Here is a 23,469-nt window from a genome sequence, read left to right as displayed (position 1 = left end):
CTTTCGCCCAGAGATGCCAAAACCAATTGTGGCATCCAAATTGCTGCGGGTGACGAATCTGTATGGCCCAGTGCTGCATTGGGTGGTGCCTTTATCCACTGGGCCATCAAGTGAGCCAACTCATTCCTCCCCTTCATAATTCCAAAAATGTAGCTTAAATTGATCCAAGAATCAGTTTAGCAATGTAAGTTTTGATCTGAATAATACTCTGATTTTCCATTAAGTTCTGTCTGTTATATGCAAATAACAAAAAATACAATTTTTTAAAAGGCTGCCTTGTAAATACTGTGTTGATATGTTGAGCAAAGCTAGTCAGCAGTCTAAGAGTTAAAAGGGGAAGTATTTACATCATGAATTCCATTGGCTTTTTGTGGGCGTGGGTTCTAGCGTGCGTTAGAAGTATGTAAGGATCTCATTTACAAACATTGCAGGGCTGTTCAGAAAAAAGCGACTAAATACCTGTAATTATCTAGACTATAATTCAGTTCATCACCACATAGTCGCAGTAAATGGATCTTTTGCAGAAAACAACTGAAAGCAACATGAAATCTCAGCTCCTTGTCTTCCTATCGCTCTTCTGTTTCTGGACAGTCATCTCCGAGGTAATAAATATTGTTTTGAAACCTAACAGCGTGTAATGTCTTGGAATCTTTGCTTGCGTGTCTGAGCACCTACTCTTATTTGAGTTATGTACTGTACTGCTAATTGTTGCACAACTCTTAAGTATAGTTGGATCTACAGTATATTCAATCCCGATATAAATAAACTACTTGCAGTGTCCTGATCTATGCAAATTATAGAAGTCCTGTTGTATGCACATGTAGTTATGCACAATTTTCTAAGTCCGTCTGCTTGGATTACATCGAATGCTATCAGTGTACTTTGTTAGTGTCTGTGATGCACACTGCTCAATATTTAATGTGTTTTTATCGAATAATAGATGGCCAGGAATGAATTGCAGACTTGTATGTGGTGGTGAGTTGGTTTGGGGTCAGTATGTGGGTGAATCATGAAACTGAGAGTAGATGTACGATCCCAAAATCAATGAGTGAATGAGTGTATCTGCCAATGTTCCCTCTAAACTGCGCAGCTAAGCAGTACTGGGAAATGTCCTGCGCAGGCCACTCATCAGCTTCTCCATTGTAAATACCGACATGTGCAGACATTTAAAGGGACCGTGCATTAAAAGAAACAGACCATACAGAACAAAGCGCAGCTTACAGGAAACAATTGGCATCCAACTCTACCTCTGATTCCATTTGAAAAAGAGATCCAACATAAAGGTGCGTTTCACTACATGGATGAGTAGGCCCTTGGTAGAGAACAACTGTGAGCAAGTGATGGCATAGGTGCAACACAAAGAGAGAGAGAGAAAAAGAAAGACTTGCATTTAGATATAGCTCCTTTCACCACCACAGGACTTCCCAAAGCGCTTCACAGCCAATGAAGTACATTTGAAGTGTAGTCACTGATGTAAGTGCATGGATATAGAAGAGAATGCTCATGTTCCAACATGAGAAACTGATATTTATGAGAATATAACTTTCAAAAAAGATCAGAATGGGAAGAATATTGTGCTTTGAGCCTTTATGTTTCACCCTTAAGGTAAAGAAATGGAAAATATGGTTTGGTTATTTATATGCCAGTATAATACTGTGTGTAATAATTCGTATTAAAATATCATCAATAGCTAGAGAAAGCTGTTGATACTGATGCTGATCATAGATGGCAGAAATGTAATGCTGTATTAAGTGTAATTGGAGTAACAACACAGTACTGTGATAAAAGAATGGCTTTATAATGTAGATGAAAAACAATGACAGAACAATGCTGGACAGGGAAGCTAGAGTGGTTATTCTATGGCACACTGGAGAGATAACATAGGGTTACATTGTGGGAGAAATGCAGTCAAATTATAGCCTCAGTTAACATTCATGTTTCATTTAGATAGCGAATGACTAATATTGGCTGAGCTTTCAGGTGCAGCATGGAGTGGAGGTGAGGTGCCACACTGCAAGCACTAAGGGGAAATTGACAGCAGATCTACTTCTGATCACATCGCTATATTTCTTGCCTGCTGGCTATAGATGTTAAGACACCAAAGACAATAGGGTAGGCGTTCATTGTACTTGTCCTTAGACTTTCTGTGGGGTTTTGCACTGGAATTTACTGTAAATTAGGGAGCCAAAGAGCGCAGCACCCTCTATAGCAGATCTGGGACCTGTGTGAATAGAGCAAGTAACTGCATATTTCCTTAACCAATCAGATTGAAGAATTGTTAATGAGCAGTCTGGAGTCTGAACCAGGAAGTGTCAGTTAGAATATTTAATTTAATGCCAAATCGGGTCCAGAAAGTGAAATAAAGAGAGGGAAAGAAAGATTGGATTAAGAGAGAGCCACAGGTAGTAGGGCCTTGGCGATTGGCGCAGCCAGGTTTGCTAAAGGGATTCAATATATTTTTTAAACTCACCATTTTTAAAATGTTTTCTTTTCCTCTTCAGGGTATAGTTTTGAGACTCTCCACCTGCACAAGGTTTGGAAGAAATGTTTAATTGAACAAAAGGAGGGGAAGACTTCAGACTAAAATCTTAACATGTAGAATCTCTTTCTAACGAATATTATAATATTTGCATAAACCAATAATCCATTATCTGACACTGTTATTTTGCTCACTATTCTGATAGTCCATTTTAAACCGCAGGTTCACACAGTTTTCAGAAACTCTATTTGATGGAGTAGAAAATACTACGAGGAGAATATGAATCTACCCTCGTTTTTTCCAATATAGGCACCCTTAACAGCATTAAAATGACATCAGGAATCTCTAGTTTATGTCTGCATATAAATTAAAGTAAGCTTAGGAGTATCAAAGATGGTGACAGTTATCCAATCCTGGTGCACGTTTTCATTACTAGAAGGATGTTTTGGGCTTTGTTAAACTGTTGAAAGATCTTTATTGTAAAAATGTCTCAGACTTTTAATTTCTACCCAAAGTGGGTCATGTCAGCTGCTCTGGGTGATGCATATGCAGCTATTATATAGGCTTAGTTTATTCTAAGTTATTCCGGTAGTCTTGGCAACCACCACATCTCCATAGATCAAAGTCTTTTTAGGTGTACTCCTTTAAGACGCTCCTTAAAACCTACCTCTTTGAACAAGCTTTTTGGTCATCTGCCGTCATTTCTTCTTATTTGGCTCGGTGTCAAATTTTTGTCTTATAACACTCCTGTGAAGCGCCTTGGGACATTTTACTACGTTAAAGGCGCTATATAAATACAAGTTGTTGTTGTTGTACTGGTCACAGTCGTGTAAAATAATGTTCGAGAGGAACATTGTTAAACAGATGGAATTGTTCCATATTTAAAAGCTACATTACTCACATTTGCAGTAATTATCATCTCCGAGATTCTTCCCTATTCCAGCAAGCAGATGTTGAAATTTTGTTTTTAACCACAAACCCAACCAAATTTATTCAAAAATGAAAAATATTATTTCAAGACTTTTCTACACATAGTGCAATGCCTGAGCTGCCAAATCAGTAACAGTTGATTTATGAAATGGAAAACTATGTGCAGATTCAATGTTACTGTGCAATGTACACATGAGCTGCCTTTACTTCCAGAGATCATAGCACTCGAAGTCCCCAGACCTATGATTTTATAGGGACATATAAGCCATATATGAGAGATTTGGGTTTCCTTGTACAAAAAACACGGAAAGCTAGCATGCAGGTACAGCAAGCAATAAGGAGGGCAAATGGCATGTTGTCCTTTATTGCAAGGGGGTTGGAGTATAAGAGTAAGGAAGTCTTGCTACAACTGTACAGGGCCTTGGTGAGACCACACCTGCAGCACTGTGCACAGTTTTGATTTCCTTATCTAAGGAAGGATATACTTGCCTTGGAGGCGGTGCAACAAAGGTTCACTAGATTGATTTCTGGGATGAGAGGGCTGACTTATGATGAGAGATTGTGTAGAATGGGCCTATACTCTCTGGAGGTTAGAAGAATGAGAGATGATCTAATTCAAACATACTTGATTCTGAAGGGGATTGACAAGGTAGATGCTGAGAGGTTGTTTCCCCTGGCTGAAGTGTCTAGAACTAGGGGGCATAATCTCACAGTTTCTTATGTTCTTATATGTGTATTCTATTTCTGTTGAAATGTATAGTAACGCCCCTATTTAAAAAAGGAGGCAGACAAAAAGCAGGAAACTATAGACCAGTTAGCCTAACATCTGTGGTTGGGAAAATGTTGGAGTCCATTATTAAAGAAGCAGTAGCAGGACATTTGGAAAAGCAAAATTCGGTCAGACAGAGTCAGCATGGATTTATGAAGGGGAAGTCATGTTTGATAAATTTGCTGGAGTTTTTTGAGGATGTAACGAACAGGTTGGATAAAGGGGAACCAGTGGATCTGGTGTATTTGGACTTCCAGAAGGCATTTGAAAAGATGCCCCATAAAAGGTTACTGCACAAGATAAAAGTTCACGGGGTTGAGGGTAATATATTAGCATGGATAGAGGATTGGCTAACTAACAGAGAACAGAGAGTCAGGATAAATGGTTAATTCTCTGGTTGGCAACCAGTAACTAGTGGGGTGCTGCAGGGATCAGTGCTGGGACCCCAACTATTTACAATCTATATTAACGACTTGGAAGAAGGGACTGAGTGTAACGTAGCCAAGTTTGCTGACGATACAAGAATGGGAGGAAAAGCAATGAGTGAGGAGGACACAAAAAATCTGCAAAAGGACATAGACCGGCTAAGTGAAAGTGAACTTTGGCAGATGGAGTATAATGTTGGAAAATGTGAGGTGCACTTTGACAGAAAAAATCAAAGAGCAAGTTATTATTTAAATGGAGAAAAATTGCAAGTGCCGCAGTACAGTGGGCCCTGGGGGTACTTGTGCATGAAACATAAAAGGATAGTATGCAGGTACAGCAAGTGTTCAGGAAGGCCAATGGTATCTTGGCCTTTATTGCAAAGGGGATGGAGTATAAAAGCAGGGAAGTCTTGCTACAGTTGTACAGGGTATTAGTGAGGCCACACCTGGAATACTGCGTGCAGTTTTGGTTTCCATATTTAAGAAAGGATATACTTGCTTTGGAGGCAGTTCAGAGAAGGTTCACTAGGTTGATTCCGGGGATGAAGGGGTTGACTTATGAGGAAAGGTTGAGTAGGTTGGGCCTCTACTCATTGGAATTCAGAAGAATGAGAGGTGATCTTAACGAAATGTATAAGATTATGAGGGGGCTTGACAGGGTGGATGCAGAGAGGATGTTTCCACTGATGGGGGAGACTTGAACTAGAGGGCACGATCTTAGAATAAGGGGCTACCCATTTAAAACAGAGATGAGGAGAAATTTCTTCTCTGAGGGTTGTGAATCTGTGGAATTTGCTGCCTCAGAGAGCTGTGGAAGCTGGGACATTGAATAAATTTAAGACAGAAATAGATGGTTTCTTAATCGATAAGGGGATAAGCGGTTATGGGAGCGGGCAGGGAAGTGGAGTTGAGTCCATGATCAGATTAGCCATGATCGTATTAAATGGCGGAGCAGGCTCGAGGGGCCGTATGGCCTACCCCTGTTCCTATTTCTTATGTTCTTATAGTAGTTACCATAATTCCATTTCCTATTTTCTTTCATTTTCAGTTCCCCAGGGCTTGTAAAAAGCCTATTAATTTCCCATAAGAAAGATGAATCCATGAAGGAAATATCTACTTAATGCTGACTGGTTCTTCCAGTCCTGGCCTACGTGTGATTTTGATATAAATTTGAGGCAAAGATGGTTTAAAAAATTAGTTTGTAATGTACTTTTGAAGGGCAGTAGTGCTTTTATGATTCCAGTGCAGTCCTTGATGACACTAAGACCGAGGGCAAGGCTTCAGGTATTTTGTTTTTTAATTTCAGAAACAAGTACATTCATTCCTGTTTAATTTGTAGTGCGAATCCCCACAGCTAATGTTCTTGTTGCTTAGGTGCTTCAAAACACATGTTGCACACACCTAAACATACTCCCACACAGGACCTGAGTATGCGCGTCAACAAATTACGGAATTACATAAGGGTCCCTCTGGCTATGATGCAAGTAACAAACTATATGCTATAGACTACTGGATTACATGTGGGTTTCCTCTAAGCTTTCCCTTATAAATAATGTGATATTATAGTTGTTAATGCAGAGAAAAATGCTTTTGGGTTGCCTGTGTTCATGTATCTATCCATTTCTCTCTCTTTCCCCTCCATCAGCTCAATATGCATATTATCCCTCTGTCTCATTCTCTTTTAGATATGCTTTAAATATAATAGTCACTTTCCTGTAAAATAGCATTCAGTGTCAGAATCAAATGTAATTTTCAAGTGAAGTGGTGTTAAAGGCTTGGGCTGGTAAATGGTAAGTAACATTAGCGCCACACAAATGCCAGGCAATGACCATCTCCAACAAGAGAGAGTCTAACCTCCTCATCCTGACATTCAACGGCATTACCATTGTTGAATTCCCCACCATCAACATCCTGCTGGTCACCATTGACCAACAACAACAACAACTTGTATTTATATAGCACCTTCAGCGTAGTAAAATGTCCCAAGGTGCTTCACAGGAGCATTATAAAAACATTTGACGTCGAGCCACATAAGGAGATATTAGGGCAGATAAAGAGGTAGGTTTTAAGGAGTGTCTTAAATGAGGCAAGGGAGGTAGAAAGGTTTAGGGAGGGAATTCCAGAGCATAGGCCTTGGCAGCTGTAGGTATGGCCACCAATGGTGGAGCGATTAAAATCGGGAATGCTCAAGAGACCAGAATTAGAGGAGTGCAGATATCTCGGAGGGTTATGACCAATGCTGCTTTTAAGCTGTATGGCTGTGCAGCGTTCCAGGGGTACCGTGCAACTGTTGAGCTGACTTTTAAGTGGAAAAAAAAATGCAAATGCACGGAATTTTCAAGGGGCTTCGCAGTCCCCCCAAAACATTACAGGGATTGCGGGGCTAGACGAGATTGCAGAGATAGGGAGGGGCAAGGCCACGGAGGAATTTGAAAACTAAGATGAGAATTTTAAAATCAAGGCGTTGCTTAACCATGAACCAATGTAGGTCAGCGAGCACAGGGTGATGGGTGATGGGTGACCAGGTCTTGGCAGCAGAGTTTTGGATGACCTCAAGTTTACAGAGGCTAGAACGTGAGCCAGCGGCAGAGTCGGGTGATATTCCAGAGGTGGAAATAGGCGGTCTTAGTGATGACGTGGATATGTGGTCGGAAGCCCATCTCCAGGTCAAATAAAATGGCAAGATTGCAAACGGTCTGGTTAAGCCTCAGATAGATGCCAGGGAGAGGGATGGAGTTGGTGGCTAAGAGAATGAAATTTATAGTGGGGACCAGAGGCAATGGCTTCGGTCTTCCTAATATTTATTTTGAGGAAACTTCTGCTCATCCAGTACTGGATATCGGACAAACAGTCTGACAATTTAGAGACAGTAGAGGGATCAAGAGAGGTGGTTGTGAGGTAGAGCTGGGTGGCATTGCGTACATATGGAAATGGATGCTGTGTTTTCGGATGATGTCGCCAAGGGGTAGCACTTAGATGAGAAATAGGAGGGGGCCAAGGATAGATCCTTGGGGGGGTACCAGAGGTAATGGTGTGGGAGTGGGAAGAGAAGCCATTGCAGGTGATTCTCTGGTTACGATCAGAAAAAAATGGAACCAGGGGAGGTCAGTCCCATCAAGTTGGACGACAGAGGAGAGGCATTGGAGAAGGATGGTGTGGCCAACTGTGTCAAAGGCTACAGACAGGTCAAGAAGGAAGGATAGTTTACTTTTGTGATGGTCACTTATGTCATTTGTGATGTACTGTTTCGATACTGTGGCAGGGGCGGAAACCTGGTTGGAGGGATTCAAACATGCACTTCCAGGAAAGATGGGCGCAGATTTCGGAGGTGACAACACGTTCAAAGACTTTGGAGAGGAAAAGGAGATTGGAGATGGGGCAGTAGTTTGCAAGGATGGAGGGGATAAGAGTTGTTTTTTTTGAGGAGAGGGGTGATGATGGCAGATTTGAAGGAGAGGGGAACAGTACCTGGGGAGGGAGAACTGTTAACAATATCAGCTAACATGGGAGCCAGGAAGGGAAGTTGAGTGGTCAGCAATTTAGTGAGAGTAGGGTTGAGGGAGCAATAAGTGGATCCAAAAGTTTAAGTGGACCAGCCACATAACTACTGTGGCTATAAGAGCAGGTCACCTCCTAACACCCCAAAGCCTTTCCACCACCTACAAGCAGCAAGACAGGAGTGTGATGGAATATTCTCCACATGCCTGGATGGATGCTGCTCCAACAACACTCAAGAAGCTCAACACCATCCACAACAAAGCTACCCGCTTGATTGGCACCCCATCCCCCACCTTAAACATTCACTCCCTCCACCACCGACACAATGTGGCTGCAGTGTGTACCATCTACAAGATGCATTGCAGCAGCTCGCCATGGCTTCTTTGAGAGCACCTCCCAAACCCGTGGCCTCTACCACCTAGAAGGACAAGGGCAGCAGGCGCATGGGAACACCACCACCTCTAAATTCCCCTCCAAGACACACAGCATCCTGACTTCATCGTTGCTGAGTCAAAATCCAAGAACTTCCTGCCTAACAGCGCTGTGGGAGTACCTTCACCACACAGACTGCAATGATTCAAGAATGTAGCTCACCACCACCTTCTCGAGGGCAATTAGGGATGGGCAATAAATGCCGGCCTTGCCAGCAACGCCCATGTCGGGTAAATGAATTAGAAAAAAACTCAGCTTGTGTCACCGAGCAGTAAACAAATTTAAATGGTCAACACAAACTGCATAAAGTATTTTTAAAAAGTTAGAATTAGAAATAAGACTATTGTCTACTCTCTCTCAGACACCTCATATCAATATTATGAACCAGTAGTCAATGTCCTGTCGTGTCACACACAGCAAGTCAAAGCCAATTGTAATCTTCAGGTGAAGTGACGTTGAAGGACAGGAGATAAATTGGACTAGTAAATACATTTTCCTTATTTGCCTATTGGATTTATTGGTAACTATCTTGTATTTATAGCCCCTAGTTTTGGATTCTCTCACAAGTGGAACCATTCTCTCCACATCTACCCTACCCAACCCATTCATAATTCAGGTCACCTCTAAGTCTTCTCTTTTCTAAAGTAAACTCCTCAACCTGTTCAATCTTTTCCGACAGCTGTAATCTCTCAGTTCTAGTACCATTCTTGCAAATCATTTTTGTACTTTCTACAGTGCTTAGAATCTTGGAATGTTACAAGACCAAAGGAGACCATTAAGCCCATCATGCCAGTGTCAGCTCTTTGGCAGAGCTGTTCAATTAGTCCCATTCCCTGCTCTTTTCCCATAACCCTGTCATTTTTTTCCCTTCAAGAATTTATCCAATTCTCTTTTGAATCTGATTCCACCACCCTTTCACACAGTGTATTCCAGGTCACAACAATTTGTTGTGCAAAAAAAATGTTTTTATGTCGTCTCTGGATCTTTTGCCAATTATCTGTGTCCTCTGGTTAATGACCCTTCTGCCAATGGAAACAGTTTCTCCTTATTTACTGTTGATGGTCTTGAACCTCTCTCTCAAATCTCCTCTTCACCTTCTCTGCTGTAAAGAAAACAAACCCACCTTCTTCAGTCTCTTCACATAAATGAAGTTGCTCTTCCCAGGGCATCATCATCATCATAGGCAGTCCCTCGAACAAGGATGACTTGCTTCCACATGAGTCCACAGATGTTTCAATGAAGGACCCGATGTTCCAGTCCTGAACTGCAATTGAAGGGGTGGAAGATGCCTGTGCGTGGATTTTTTTAATGTGTGGTGACCGTTGCACACCAGCCACCACACGGGCTTGACAGAGCTAGGCCTTTATCCAGTGGCAAGGGTTAACCAGGATGACTGGAGACCTGTTCTGCTGCACAATTATATAGGGCCCTAGTGAGACCACACCTGGAGTACTGTGTACAGTTTTGGTCTCCATACCCAAGAAAGGATATACTTGCCTTAAAGGAGATGTAATGTAAGTTCACTAGATTGATTCCTAGGATAAGAGGGTTGTCCTATGAGGAGAGATTGAGTAGAATGGGCTTATATTCTCTGGAGTTTAGAAAAATGAGAGGTGATCTCATTGAAACATTTAAATTCTTAGAGGGCTTGACAGGGTGAATGCTGAGCGGTTGTTTCTCCTGGCCGGAGGGACCAGGGGTGAGAAATTCAGTAGTGCCCCATTTGGGGTGCTAAATTTTGAAAAGTTGGTAAAGTACCATTCATTTAATAAAGTTGATAAAGTACTCTTCCCAGGTACCATTCTAGCAAATCTCCTCTGCACCTTCTCCAAGGCCTTGACACCCTTACTAAAGTATGATGCCAGAATTGAACACAATACTCCAGCTGTGGTCGAACTGGTGTTTTAAAATGTACAGCATAACTTCCTTGCTTTTATACTCTATTAATAAAGGTAAGGATCCCATATGCTTTTTAACATAATTCTCAACTTGCCCTGACACTTTCAAAGATTTGTGTACATACACACCTAGGTTTCTCTGTTCTTACACCCCCTTTAAAATTGTACCATTTAGTTCATATTGCCTCTCCTCATTTTTCCTACCAAAAAATGTATCACTTCACATAACTCTGCATTAAATTTCATCTGCCACATGTTTGCTCATTCCACCTGAAGTCTGGTACTAGCCTCCTCACAGTTGACAACATTTCCGAGTTTCGTGTCATCTGCAAACTTTGAAATGATGTCCTGTTTATCCAAGTTCAGGTCATTAATATATATCAAAAAGAGCACTGGTCCTAATACCGGACCCTGGAGAACAACAATGTAATCCTCCCGCCAGTCTGAAAAACGACCGTTCACCACTACTCTCTGCTTTCTGTATCATGTCAATTTTGTAACTATGTTGCCACTGTCCCTTTCATCCCATAGGCGTTAATTTTGCGAACAAGTCTATTATGTGGTATTTAATCAAACTCCTTTTGAAAGTCCACAAACACAACATCAACTGTACTGCCCTCGCCGTTACTTCATCAAATACTCGATCAAGTCAGTCAAACATAATTTGCCTTTACCAAATCCGTGTTTGACTTTCATTTATTAGCTTATACTTTTCCAAGTGGCAATTATATTTGGTCCAAAAATTATTTTGTCTCAAAGTTCCACCATTACCGATGTTAGGCTGGCTGGTTTGTAGCTGCCAGGTTTATCCCCCTCTCCTTTTTTTTAACCAAGAGAGTAACCTCAGTAACCTTGGACGCAACCTATCTGAACCCAGATGACTTTTCTACTTTGAGGGCTGCCAACCTTTTAAGTACCTGCTCTTTATCTATTTTTATCCTCTTCAATATCACTATTGCCTCCTCCTTTACTGCTACATTGGCAGCATCCTCTTCTCTAGTGTAGACAGATGCAAAGTACTCATTTAGTACCTCAGCCATGCCCTCTGCCTCCACTAGAATATTTCCTTTGCCCCTTTTATTCCCTTTTATAGATCTCCTCTATACTTTCTATGTTCAGCTATGTTCTCTACCATATTATGAACCTTGTACTCATTATAAGCCTCCTTTTTTTGTCTCATTTTAACCTCTATAACTTTAGACATACAGGGAGTTCGAACTTCAGATGCCTTTCCTTCCCCCTCATGGAAATGTTCCCGAACTAACTCCTCCCCTCTTTGAGGGCCACCCATTGTACAATTACAGGTTTGCCTACCAATTTTTGATTCCAGTCCACCTGGACCAGATTCCTTTTCAGCTCACTGAAGTTAGCCCTCCTCCAATTAAGTATGTTTAGGCTTGATTGTTCCTTGTCCTTTTCCATACCTATTCTAAACCTGATGATGTTATGATCACGGTTTTCCAAAAGCTTTTCCATTGAAACATGCTCCACTTGTCCCACTTCATTCCCCAGAACGAGATCCAGCACTGCTTCCTTTGGAGTGGGGCTGGAAACACACTGATCAAAAAAGTTCTCTTGTACACATTTCAGGAATCCCCCTCTTTGCCCTTTACACTGTTACTATTCCAGCCTATATTAGAATAATTGAAGTCCCCCATTATCAATATTCTATAGTTTGTCTCATCCATCTTTCAGATGAGACGTTAAACTGAGGCTCCGTCTGCCCTCTCAGGTAGACGTAAAAGATCCCATGGCACTATTTCGAAGAAGAGCAGGTGACTTATCCCTGGTGTCCTGACCAATATTTATCCCTCAATCAACATAACAAAAAATGATTATCTGGTCATTATCACATTACTGTTTGTGGGAGCTTGCTGTGCGTAAATTGACTGCCGTGTTTCCCACATTACAACAGTGACTACACTCCAAAAGTACTTCATTGGCTGTGAAGCGCTTTGAGATGTTCGGTGGTCGTGAAAGGTGCCATATAAATGCAAGTCTTTCTTTCTTCTTTCTTTCTTGCATCTTTCTGTAGTTTGTCTCCAAATTTGGTCCTCTATCTCTCTCCCATTATTTGGTGGCTTACAGTATACACCCAGTAGCGTAATATTGTTCCTCAGTATGTACAACACAGCCAGTGTCGGATTAGTGAATGTCTGACTGCAACTTCAGGTTTTCTTTGTTTAGATGCACATGCGCTACATCCTGAAGCTGCAGTCAGTTTCAAAGGGATAAAAACGGTGAACGCTGTTAGTTTGCCATTATTACCCACCGTAAATTCCGGCCTAAGATTTTTTTTTAACTGCAAAGTCTATGGAGTCAGGGGAGTTCAGGTCACATTCTAGAATTTTTATATATTTTGTCTGACACCAGAGTGTGAATCGATTGGCTTATATTGCAAGTATGTTAGTGATGGCTGAACTCTTTTCAGGGTATAAGACGCATGATTTCATGAGAAATCACTTCAACTTGAAAACCTTTAACATTTGGTGAAGAATTTCTCATTTTAATTTCATTATAACCTATTATACAGGCAAATCATATTTGCTGAAATGTGGCCTTGAAAAATAGTTTTAGACCAAAGTTAGTTTCAGCATTGTGGGACCATTGTTTGGCTGAATTGTTTGGGCAGGAGAAGAAAGCTGCAGAAATACTGACTGTAGCTTTCCTATTTCTTTGCAACACTTTCTGTTGTTGTAATTTCTGACTGTTCTTGTGTCCTGCTGTGTTGTTTCAAACTGTTCCTTTATGTGGAACTTTGCCTGTTTCTCCGCAACTCCTGTTACTTCATCACTTGTTGTCGTTTCCTCTCGAACTCCATTATCTTGCCGACTAATTTTGCTCAGCTGCCAACATGCATATTTTCTCTCTTTAAAAAAAAACGGAATGTATTTTCTGTACAACCCTCAATTGCTGGCATTACAGCTGTGCTTTCTGAGAATTACATAGAATTTACAGCACAGAAACAGGCTGTTTGGCCTAACTGCTGCACATGGGCCTCCTCCCACCCCTACTTCAGCTTAACCCTTCAGCACATTCCTTTCTCCCCGTGTACTTATCTGGCTTCCTCTTAAATGCATCTACATTATTCAGCTCAACTATTCCATGTGGTAGCATGTTCCACATTCTAACCACGCTCTGGGTGAAGATGTTTCTCCTGAATTCTTTATTGAATTTATCGGGAATCTTATATTTCTGACTCCTAGTTTTGGACTTCCCACAAGTCGAAATATATTCTCTACGTCTACCCAATCAAACCCTTTCATAATTTTAATGACCGCTGTTAGGTCAACCCCCTCAGCCTTCTCTTTTCTAGGGAAAAGAGCCTCAGCTGTTCAGCCTTCCCTGATAGTTATAGAAGTAAAAGAAAAATAGTGTGTTCAGTCGACAAGTAGACAAGTTCTGCAAAGTTCTGCCGTGTTGCAAAAGTACAACATTTCCTGATCCCCATTCCAGAAACCGGGACAATGCAATCTTCCAATTCTCTTTCTCACTCACTCTCTCCCCACCTCCCGGAGTGCATGCTCACACACACACACACACCTTTCTGTACAACAATGGTTTCCAAACAGCAATGCGGTAAAGAAATGAAAAAAAAATAATTGAAGTCAGATTTAAATGGCTTTGTTTTGTCACCTTTGTAAAAGTGTTTGGATTGTTAAAAGTCACCTGCACAAATACAAGAACATAAGAACATAAGAAATAGGAGCAGGAGCAGGAGTAGGCCGTTTGGCCCCTCGAGCCTGCTCCATCATTCAATAAGATCATGGCTGATCTGATCTTGGTCTCAGCTCCACTTTCCTACCTGTTCCCCATAACCCTTGACTCCCTTGTAGTTCAAAATTCTGTCTATCTCCGCCTTGAATATATTCAATGATTCAGCCTCCACAGCTCTCTGGGGTAGAGAATTCCAAAGATTCCTGACCCTCAGAGAAGAAATTCCTCCTTCAGACTGCAGCACACTGAGAGCCTCCTTTAGTAATACTCAATATGAGCAAAAGGAAATAATAATTGGAGGAGCACAATCCTTTTTTTAAACCCAATTTTACTTTTAAACCAGTTTTTATATTGTAAGTGTACCTGTTTATTTGCTCTATGTCTCTCTATGCTTTGTCCCCTTTGTTTTGGATCTGTACTCTCGTGGAATTTTCTGTCACTCTGGCTTGTCTGCTCTGTAGCAATACCCTCGGCGAGTCAGGGAACTGCAGCAGAAGAGTTTCGAATTTAACTGTCCACTTCTCGCTCACCTCTCATGACATAGTTAAGCACGCGTTAAGAGGCTGATAATGCCTCCTTTTGAAAAAAAAACTGTTCTAAAACGAAACAATTCTAACTACCTAGAATTGGAGCAAACTAAATGCCGAGAATTGCAATTTCTAAGATACTCCATACTAAACTAATTGCTCCTAAAAAAAATAGGAGCAACTTGAGCTGAAACTTGAGCTCATGAGATGGAGAAGGCGTTCTGGAGCAAAAAGCTCTGTCACTAATGGTGGGGTAAAGGGAGGGCGGGATGCACAAAAAGTCAGATTCAGACGTCCAATGGGTGTGGGAGAGGATAGAACATTGAGAGAGGTTGCAGAATGTGATATGTGTGTGCGCACTAGGTCTGTGCAGCAGAGCTGGTCTCCAGTCGTCTTGGGTAATCCTTGCCACTGGACCAAGACCTAGCTCTGTCAAGCCCGTGTGGTGGCTGGTGTGCAACGGCCACCACACGTTAAAAAAATCCACTCACAGGCATCTTCCACCCTTCAATATGTAGTTTGGGATCTGGAATATTAGGTCCCTCATTGAAACAACTGTGAACTCATCCCTTTTTGGCGTGGAAGCAAGTCATCCTCGCTTCGAGGAACTGCCCATGATGATGGTTAAGACAGAGCGCACCCTATTGATCTCTGCACTTACCATGCCTACTTTGTTTTGCTACAATTAAAAATCACAAAAACAGTGAAAGTGCCAGTCCATAAGCGATAGCAAATGTCTCATCCCAGTCACGGGTGAACAGCATTGCCAGAAAAGTATACAAGCTACTTTTCTTTTTAATAAATGTATAAATCTCTCTTCCAGTCTTGTTTTCTTCCCCTTTTTCTGTGGATCTGCCTGCATCACACCCACTGCAACCTAGAGACTAATTACAATGATTAAAAATTCGTTGACCTTGCGACCGTTTGTTTGGCGATATTTTACCATTTTTCACAAAAAACCGGTCGGCAGGAAATTGAGAGACTTCTTGCGGCGACGGTTTTTAAGTACTGCTGGGGAGCGGACTGGCGCCGCGCAAGACTCGAAATATCGCTTTCGTCAAAAATTTGGCTCAGCGCACCCGTATTTAGGACGAAAAAAACCCGCCAAGGACAAAGCTGCGTTGCTGCCCTTGGAGCAGCGGTAAGTATGAAGACCTGCAAAAAAGGTAAGTTAAAGTTTTTATTTTTTAATTCTTTTGCAGCGATTCGCTAGATAAGTGTCTTGTGAATGTTCCCAGGCCTCCCTCGCAGCGGTATCGGCCTCGGAGTAAAATTGCAGAAAATTTGTGGTTTGCGCCTTCGTGCAACGCCAATTTTTACCGCTGCGCAAATTGAAGCTTGAACTTTAAACCTCGTAGTGGTAGCGGAGCGAAAGCGGTATTTTGGGCGAAAAAATACAATTTTCACCAAAAACTGAATTTCTGGTCCTTAGTGTTGAATCTTGTTCCTAAGCTTCCACCGTTCCCAGTCTGAACCAGCCAATGAGAGGCACGTAAGAACAATCTAGGGATGACTCTTTCTCTAACTCTCTTTGACCTTCCATGACCTCCCTTCCTTGGTGCTGCCCCACACGGTTGTGTCTGGGAACTCAGTAACGTTTAGATTAAACCTTATTCCCACTACTTGATGGCACAGTGCATTGGTTCCCCAGTACTTTACTAGCTCTACTTTTAAAGCTGACATAGTGTTTCATAGGACTATAAAATGAGAGCTAAGATGAGTTAGTTAGGGTCTATTAGGACAATTTAAACAAGAAGAGTGTTTTCTTTGTGCAGACAACTGATAGGTCATTCAAATTAAAGCTCAGTGCATTTATTTGGCTATTGCTGAATAGCCTAACCTGCACCCTTCATTCTAGAATTATGTCGAGCCAAACCAGTTCATTTCACATAAAATGCTGAATTGTCAGCCTGGTAACAAGTCAATCTGCTGTACCATGGTATGGTAGGCTGGAGATTCATACTCATGATCGTGCACTCTGAGTTACTGATCTTGGCTAGCCTTCCAGGGATGTGTGTCATTTCCTCAGACAACAACAACAACAGTCAGAATCAGGGGAAGTCATAACGGGGAACAAAGAAATGGCGGACCAATTGAACAAGTACTTTGGTTCGCTATTCACTAAGGAGGACACTAACAACCTTCCGGATATAAGAGGGGTCAGAGGGTCTAGTAAGGAGGAGGAACTGAGGGAAATCCTTATTAGTCGGGAAATTGTGTTGGGGAAATTAATGGGATTGAAGGCCGATAAATCCCCAGGGCCTGATGGACTGCATCCCAGAGTACTTAAGGAGGTGGCCTTGGAAATAGGGGATGCGTTGACAGTCATTTTCCAACATTCCATTGACTCTGGATCAGTTCCTATCGAGTGGAGGGTAGCCAATGTAACCCCACTTTTTAAAAAAGGAGGGAGAGAGAAAACAGGGAATTATAAGCCTGACATCGGTAGTGGGTAAGATGATGGAATCAATTATTAAGGATGTCATTGCAGCGCATTTGGAAAGAGGTGACATGATAGGTCCAAGTCAACATGGATTTGTGAAAGGGAAATCATGATTGACAAATCTTCTAGAATTTTTTGAGGATGTTTCCAGTAGAGTGGACAAGGGAGAACCAGTTGATGTGGTATATTTGGACTTTCAGAAGGCTTTAGACAAGGTCCCACACAAAAGATTAATGTGCAAAGTTAAAGCACATGGGATTGGGGGTAGTGTGCTGACATGGATTGAGAACTGGTTGGCAGACAGGAAGCAAAGAGTAGGAGTAAATGGGTACTTTTCAGAATGGCAGGCGGTCTCTAGTGGGGTACTGCAAGGTTCTGTGCTGGGGCCCCAGCTGGTTACACTGTACATTAATGATTTAGACGAGGGGATTAAATGTAGTACCTCCAAATTTGCAGATGACACTAAGTTAGGTGGCAATGTGAGCTGCGAGGAGGATGCTATGAGGCTGCAGAGCGACTTGGATAGGTTAGGTGAGTGGGCAAATGCATGGCAGATGAAGTATAATGTGGATAAATGTGAGGTTATCCACTTTGGTGGTAAAAACAGAGAGACAGACTATTATCTGAATGGTGACAGATTAGGAAAAGGGGAGGTGCAACGAGACCTGGGTGTCATGGTACATCAGTCATTGAAGGTTGGCATGCAGGTACAGCAGGCAGTTAAGAAAGCAAATGGCATGTTGGCCTTCATAGCGAGGGGATTTGAGTACAGGGGCAGGGAGGTGTTGCTACAGTTGTACAGGGCCTTGGTGAGGCCACACCTGGAGTATTGTGTACAGTTTTGGTCTCCTAACCTGAGGAAGGACATTCTTGCTATTGAGGGAGTGCAGTGAAGGTTCACCAGACTGATTCCCGGGATGGTGGGACTGACCTATCAAGAAAGACTGGATCAACTGGGCTTGTATTCACTGGAGTTCAGAAGAATGAGAGGGGACCTCATAGAAACGTTTAAAATTCTGATGGGTTTTAGACAGGTTAGATGCAGGAAGAATGTTCCCAATGTTGGGGAAGTCCAGAACCAGGGGTCACAGTCTAAGGATAAGGGGTAAGCCATTTAGGATCGAGATGAGGAGAAACTTCTTCACCCAGAGAGTGGTGAACCTGTGGAATTCTCTACCACAGAAAGTTGTTGAGGCCAATTCACTAAATATATTCAAAAAAGAGTTTGATGTAGTCCTTACTACTAAGGGGATCAAGGGGTATGGTGAGAAAGCAGGAATGGGGTACTGAAGTTGCATGTTCAGCCATGAACTCATTGAATGGCGGTGCAGGCTAGAAGGGGCAAATGGCCTACTCCTGCACCTATTTTCTATGTTTCTATGTATTTATATAGCGTCTTCCCTTGCCAGAGGGAGAAAGATCAGAGTCAATTCTCTCACGCTTCTTGACAGTTTGCCTCAAGTACAGATTTGTCCGAAACTTGGCAGCCGGTTGTCCTGCTGTCCGCCTGCTGTTTTTGTCAGAGAACAGTGCACACTGTGTGGAAGGGGGAATTATAAAAAGAGGGGACAATTCCTTCAGGATTAATAATAAACACAATTTAAAGGTGCAATAGACTGTCTTCCACACACAAGGACTTTAGAAAATGAACAGTACCTGACCACCATGTTGTGGATTGCACACCTGCATCCACATTCATTTTGATAATCATTTTCAGGGATTGTGTTCTGGGATAAAAAAAACGATACCTGGCTCCTCTCCTCATGACCAAACTCAGAACCTACTCCCATTGCTGCTCCTTCAAGTGACTGCATGCTGTGAGTGAGAAACCCATTGGGATTTAGGAATTCCAGGAGTGGCACTGGTAGGAGGGATAGAGAGAGAGAGCTGGATGCATTGTCAAAGGGCAAGATGAAGAGAATCCGACTATAAAGTGAGAGAGGGAAGACAAGGTCAGCAAAAGTGGGGGTGGGGGAAGAAGAAGAATATCTGCATGAACTAGGAGACAAGAGTTCTAACTTGAACTGAGGGGAAGGGAAGAAAATTGCCAGCTTAAAATGTGTAGTGAGGGAAGAGTGACAATTCCAGTTGAGTTTAGAGAGGGAGACGCATGCCAACATCAACTGTCGGAGTTGGAGGGAGAGCAAGTGACATTCTGATCCACGGGGCAGGGGTTGAGGGTAGCGTGTTTTTGTGAATAGGGCCGAGAGGGGACAGTTGAAGTGGGAGGTTGGGGGGTGGGGTGGGGGGGGTGGTGGGTACCGCTGTAAACTCGGGAGCGGAGGGAGGCTGTCCCTTTGTAAATTGGGAAGAGTGCTTTGAGGGGAAGAGAATACCTCCATGAAATGGGAGGAGGGTTTGGATGGGGAGGAGATTTCTGCTGTACACCGGGGGATGGGGTTGGAATAGAATGCCACTGTGAACTAGGGGCAAGAGTTATAGCGAGAGAATGTTTGTGACTGGGAGACTTGGAGAAGAAGTATAGCATCGCTACTGCTGTCCTGACTAAAACCTGATAAATGTTTGTATTTGATGAATGCTACTCCCTATGGTCAATTTCCCCCACATTTTGTGCACATATAAACTTTAAAAGAAAATGTTATGTGTCAAAAGGGTCGATGCAATTGGACTTCCGAGCAGAAAGTTGCAAAACTTTCTCTCATAGTTTTACATAAGAACATAAGAAATAGGAGCAGGAGTAGACCATTCAATAAGATCATGGCTGATTGGATCTTGGTCTCAACTCCACTTCCCTGCCTGCTCCCCATTAACCTTGACTCCCTTATCATTCAAAACATGAGAAGTTGGGTTGGAGCCAAGTTTAGATATGGTATGTGGAAGGAGTGGGCTGATGGACCCCTTGTTCTGTCAATTTGTTGGAATGAATTATTTCATCTGTTCATATATGCCAATATTTCCTCTTCAGTGTCAGCTGTGGCTCAGTGGGTAGCACACTCGCCTCTGAGTCAGAAGGTTGTGGGTCAAGTCCCACTCCAGGGACTTGAGCACATAAATCTAGGCTGACACTCCAGTGCTGTACTGAGGGAGCCTCTGCTGCACTGTCGGAGGTGCCGTCTTTCGGATGAGACTTTAAACCGAGGCCCCATCTGTTCTATCAAGTGGACTTAAAAGATCCCATGGCATTATTTCAAAGATGAGCAGGGGAGCTATCCACTGGTGTCCTGGCTAATATTTATCCCTCAAGCAACATAACAAAAACAGATTATCAAATCATTATCACATTGCTGCTTGTGGGAGTTTGCGGTGTGAAAATTAGCTTCTGTATTTCCTACATTACAACAGTGACTGCATTTCAAAAGTACTCCCTTGGCTGTAAAGTGGTTTGGGACACCTGGTGGTCGTGAAAGACGCTATATAAATGCAATTCTTTATTTTTTTCTCAGTGCAGGACTTGCAACCCATTCGAGAATTGGAACTATTCATACTCAACAATGGCAAGTGCTGTACAGCCTGCACTATCATCCTTAATATATTGCAGCTGGATCCCTTAACCCACTCATCAGCCAACTGTAATACACAAACCCTCAGCATGGCACTAAACTGCGATTGTTGCATCAGTATCCATGCCCTCCTTTAATTATGATCACATTACGCTTGAACAGTAGTATTTCTTCCCTGCCCCCACCCCTCCAGGGTGACAGCTTGATTATCGTAGATCACGGAGTTAAGATGTTTTAACCAGATGTTTATGTGAAGCCTGTCCACTGGAACCCTGAGTGGTAATTTCGGGAGACAAACTGTGCACCAAGTATCCTTTCTGAAGCTTAATCTGTGACGTTTTATCTGTTTGAGACTTGATCACGTCTCTCCCAGCAATGAAATAGCACTGGTAAATTTCAGTCGGTACATTCTGTACAGCAGTTGTACAACTGGTTGACTGCAGCACCAGCGGAAGTGGTGTGTGGTTCCAACTTTGTTGTTGTAGAGCCCTGTTTCATACCAATAGAAGTGACTCTTAATAGCTTTCAGAGATTGAGACCTGTTTCCTTTGTCAGGGCTGAAGCGGAGAAAAATACTTCCGAATGCATGCTATAGTTAGGGCCTCGCGATAAGAGCAATGGCTTACATCTTTTCTTTAAAGCAGTTTTTCCTTGTGCTGAAACTCTTATTACATAGCTGAGTTCTCATTTTAAAGATTCTGTTCATCAATACAAAAAAAATGCTCTTATGGCAGTATAAATGTGAAAAGGCAGCTGTGTAACCCAAAAGGAGGTTTAAAACATTAATTTGGCATTCAGCCCAAACCTAAGTATAGGGTTGTGCCAGTTAAAGGAGAAACCACAATCCTTTTAGTTTCTAATTATTTTTACAGAAAAGCATTGTAACTGTGGACCTGACCAGGTCTAGGAACAGGGCCGCTTTCCATTGTAAACATGTTTAAACACAATCAGCTTATCATTATTCATAGTCTCTTGATCGGTTTAATCATGGGGGGCGAGGGAAGGGGAGAGTGGGTGGGAAAGGGGTGGGGGGGGAGATGGCCATCAGAGAGAACTGACAGTTGAAGATGAGAGATTCTCTGAGGAGAAGGCTTTATTTGAAAGGGAACTGTTACAGTTGGATCTTTTTCTGAACCCCTCTACTTGTGCAAATTGTTAAACAACCGTTTCCACATACGGACTGAAAGCAAGGCCTTTTTTCAGTGCAGTTTTTTTGAGTTAGTGTAGTCCCGGTCCAACATTAAATTGATTACTACAGAATATGTAAGGTGACCACAATATCTCTCATTACCTTGGATAGCAGAAAATACTACATTGCCAGGCCATTTTACACGGGCTACATGACATTTCAGGATGTAATTACAAGTAAAATGATACCTTGAAGTAAAAAGCCTTAGGTCACTGCACAGCACTATCATAAATTTTTCATTAATTAATGGTAGGTGCATTTGTAGGATTGATCTATTTGTACAAACTAAGTAGACATTTTAAAAACAGTCTGTGTTTTTTTTCCACACGAGCATTACAAATTTTCAGAAAGACACGAGCCAAGTTGGTTATCAAGGGCACAGTCCCAGCTGCTGTGCTAGGATTTCACTGGCTACAGACCTCTCCACATATTCACAGGGGCAAGAGTAATACCAGGACTGGGCCTTCAATAAGGTGGGGCCATGTAGGCAGTGCCTTCCTGTTGAAGGGGCTGTAAATGTTCGCGGAAACTGGCTGGTACACGGGATGGGAGGAGAGGTTTTGGAGGTTGGGGTGGAGAGGTTGTTGAGCAACTACCCCCTTCCCAAAAGCTACAGACCATGTTCCCAGCAAGTTTCTGTTTGCGTGCCGCTTTAAAACATTTTTAAGAGACTTCTTCCCTTCCACAATGCTGGGGCACCCCCCTCCTGTTGATTTTGGCACAGCTCTCCTGGGTCCCAACTGAGAGCCGTGGAACTAGAGCTCCAGACTTGGGGAGCCCTCACCTCTGCCCCCCCTCCTGTGGCAGTGGTCTTATATGGGACAGGCGGAGACCCTATACCCTCACAAGGCCACCCCAGAAATTGTGGATTAAGGCCAGGGCCAAATGCAACCATATCCTGATGGAGTTCTCCACTGGGGGAATTGCCGAACGTACAATGGGAGACTGCAAGAGCAATCGTGGATTTTTGGAGCCATGCTTTCCAGTGTTACATACATAAGCTCTGCTAATGGAATTCTATCCTTCCCTGCCCCACGTTGTGAGTTGGGGGAAACCGAACACAGGAAGCTCACTGAGTTCTAAGAATATTTTTCAAGTGCAGTTCAAACATAGTCCGTGAAGATGGTATTATCTATCTGTTAGATGACTTTAAGCAACAATGGTCCCTGTGACATTGATGCCAATTCTAAAGCACAATTTACAATGGATCTCCATTTGCTTAGTAACTATGGGCTCAAATTTCCCCAAAGCATTGTTTTGGCGTACTTGAAGAGTTACATCTGATTTTTTGTGGCCCGAGTACGCCAAAAAAAATGTCTTTTAAGTTTCCCCTTAGGTTCTCTTCATTTTGGTGTGGCCTAACCTGAGTGGAGCCTTGATCTGCGCCAAAAAGATCAGGCTGCCATGGTAACCTGTGAGTTCTGCTGCCTGCCGGTGAGTTCTGTCAGTTCTCTATTACTATTCTTATGGAGTATTTAATGTTTAATCACAAAGTGATGAACCTATACAACTTTATAGAACTGCCAGTATTTTTGAACCAAATAATTCTCATTGGTAAAATAATTGAATGTGATGCATTGGAGCACCTATGTGTGCGTTTGATGACTTCTCCCACCTCCCGGTGCAATCTCTTGCGTTCTCCTGCCTGCCGGTGATTTCTGTCAGTTCTCCTGGCCGCCCCTAGCCCTGGCAGAGTGGTCT

At 42.5% G+C, this 23,469-nt stretch overlaps 1 protein-coding gene across 2 annotated transcripts in view; it reads left to right on the top strand.

Moving 5' to 3' along the window:
- Positions 1 to 429: 429 nt before the first annotated feature.
- LOC139227147 (platelet-derived growth factor subunit A-like) overlaps positions 430 to 23,469 on the top strand; it is a 98,943-nt gene continuing 75,903 nt past the window's right edge. Inside the window, exon 1 of one of the 2 annotated variants that reach the window (XM_070858214.1) lies at positions 430 to 602. In XM_070858214.1, coding sequence (XP_070714315.1) covers positions 510 to 602 — 93 coding nt within the window. In that variant the 5' untranslated portion in view covers positions 430 to 509. Of the gene's footprint in view, positions 603 to 20,778; positions 20,859 to 23,469 lie in introns of those variants that run through there. The other variant, XM_070858213.1, reaches the window with a different exon arrangement.

This window comes from Pristiophorus japonicus, chromosome 16 (genome assembly GCF_044704955.1).
Source record: "Pristiophorus japonicus isolate sPriJap1 chromosome 16, sPriJap1.hap1, whole genome shotgun sequence".
NCBI lineage: Eukaryota > Metazoa > Chordata > Chondrichthyes > Pristiophoridae > Pristiophorus > Pristiophorus japonicus.
The sequence above is the reverse complement of the archived record's forward strand: the minus strand, read 5'-3'. Positions and strand labels throughout refer to the sequence as shown.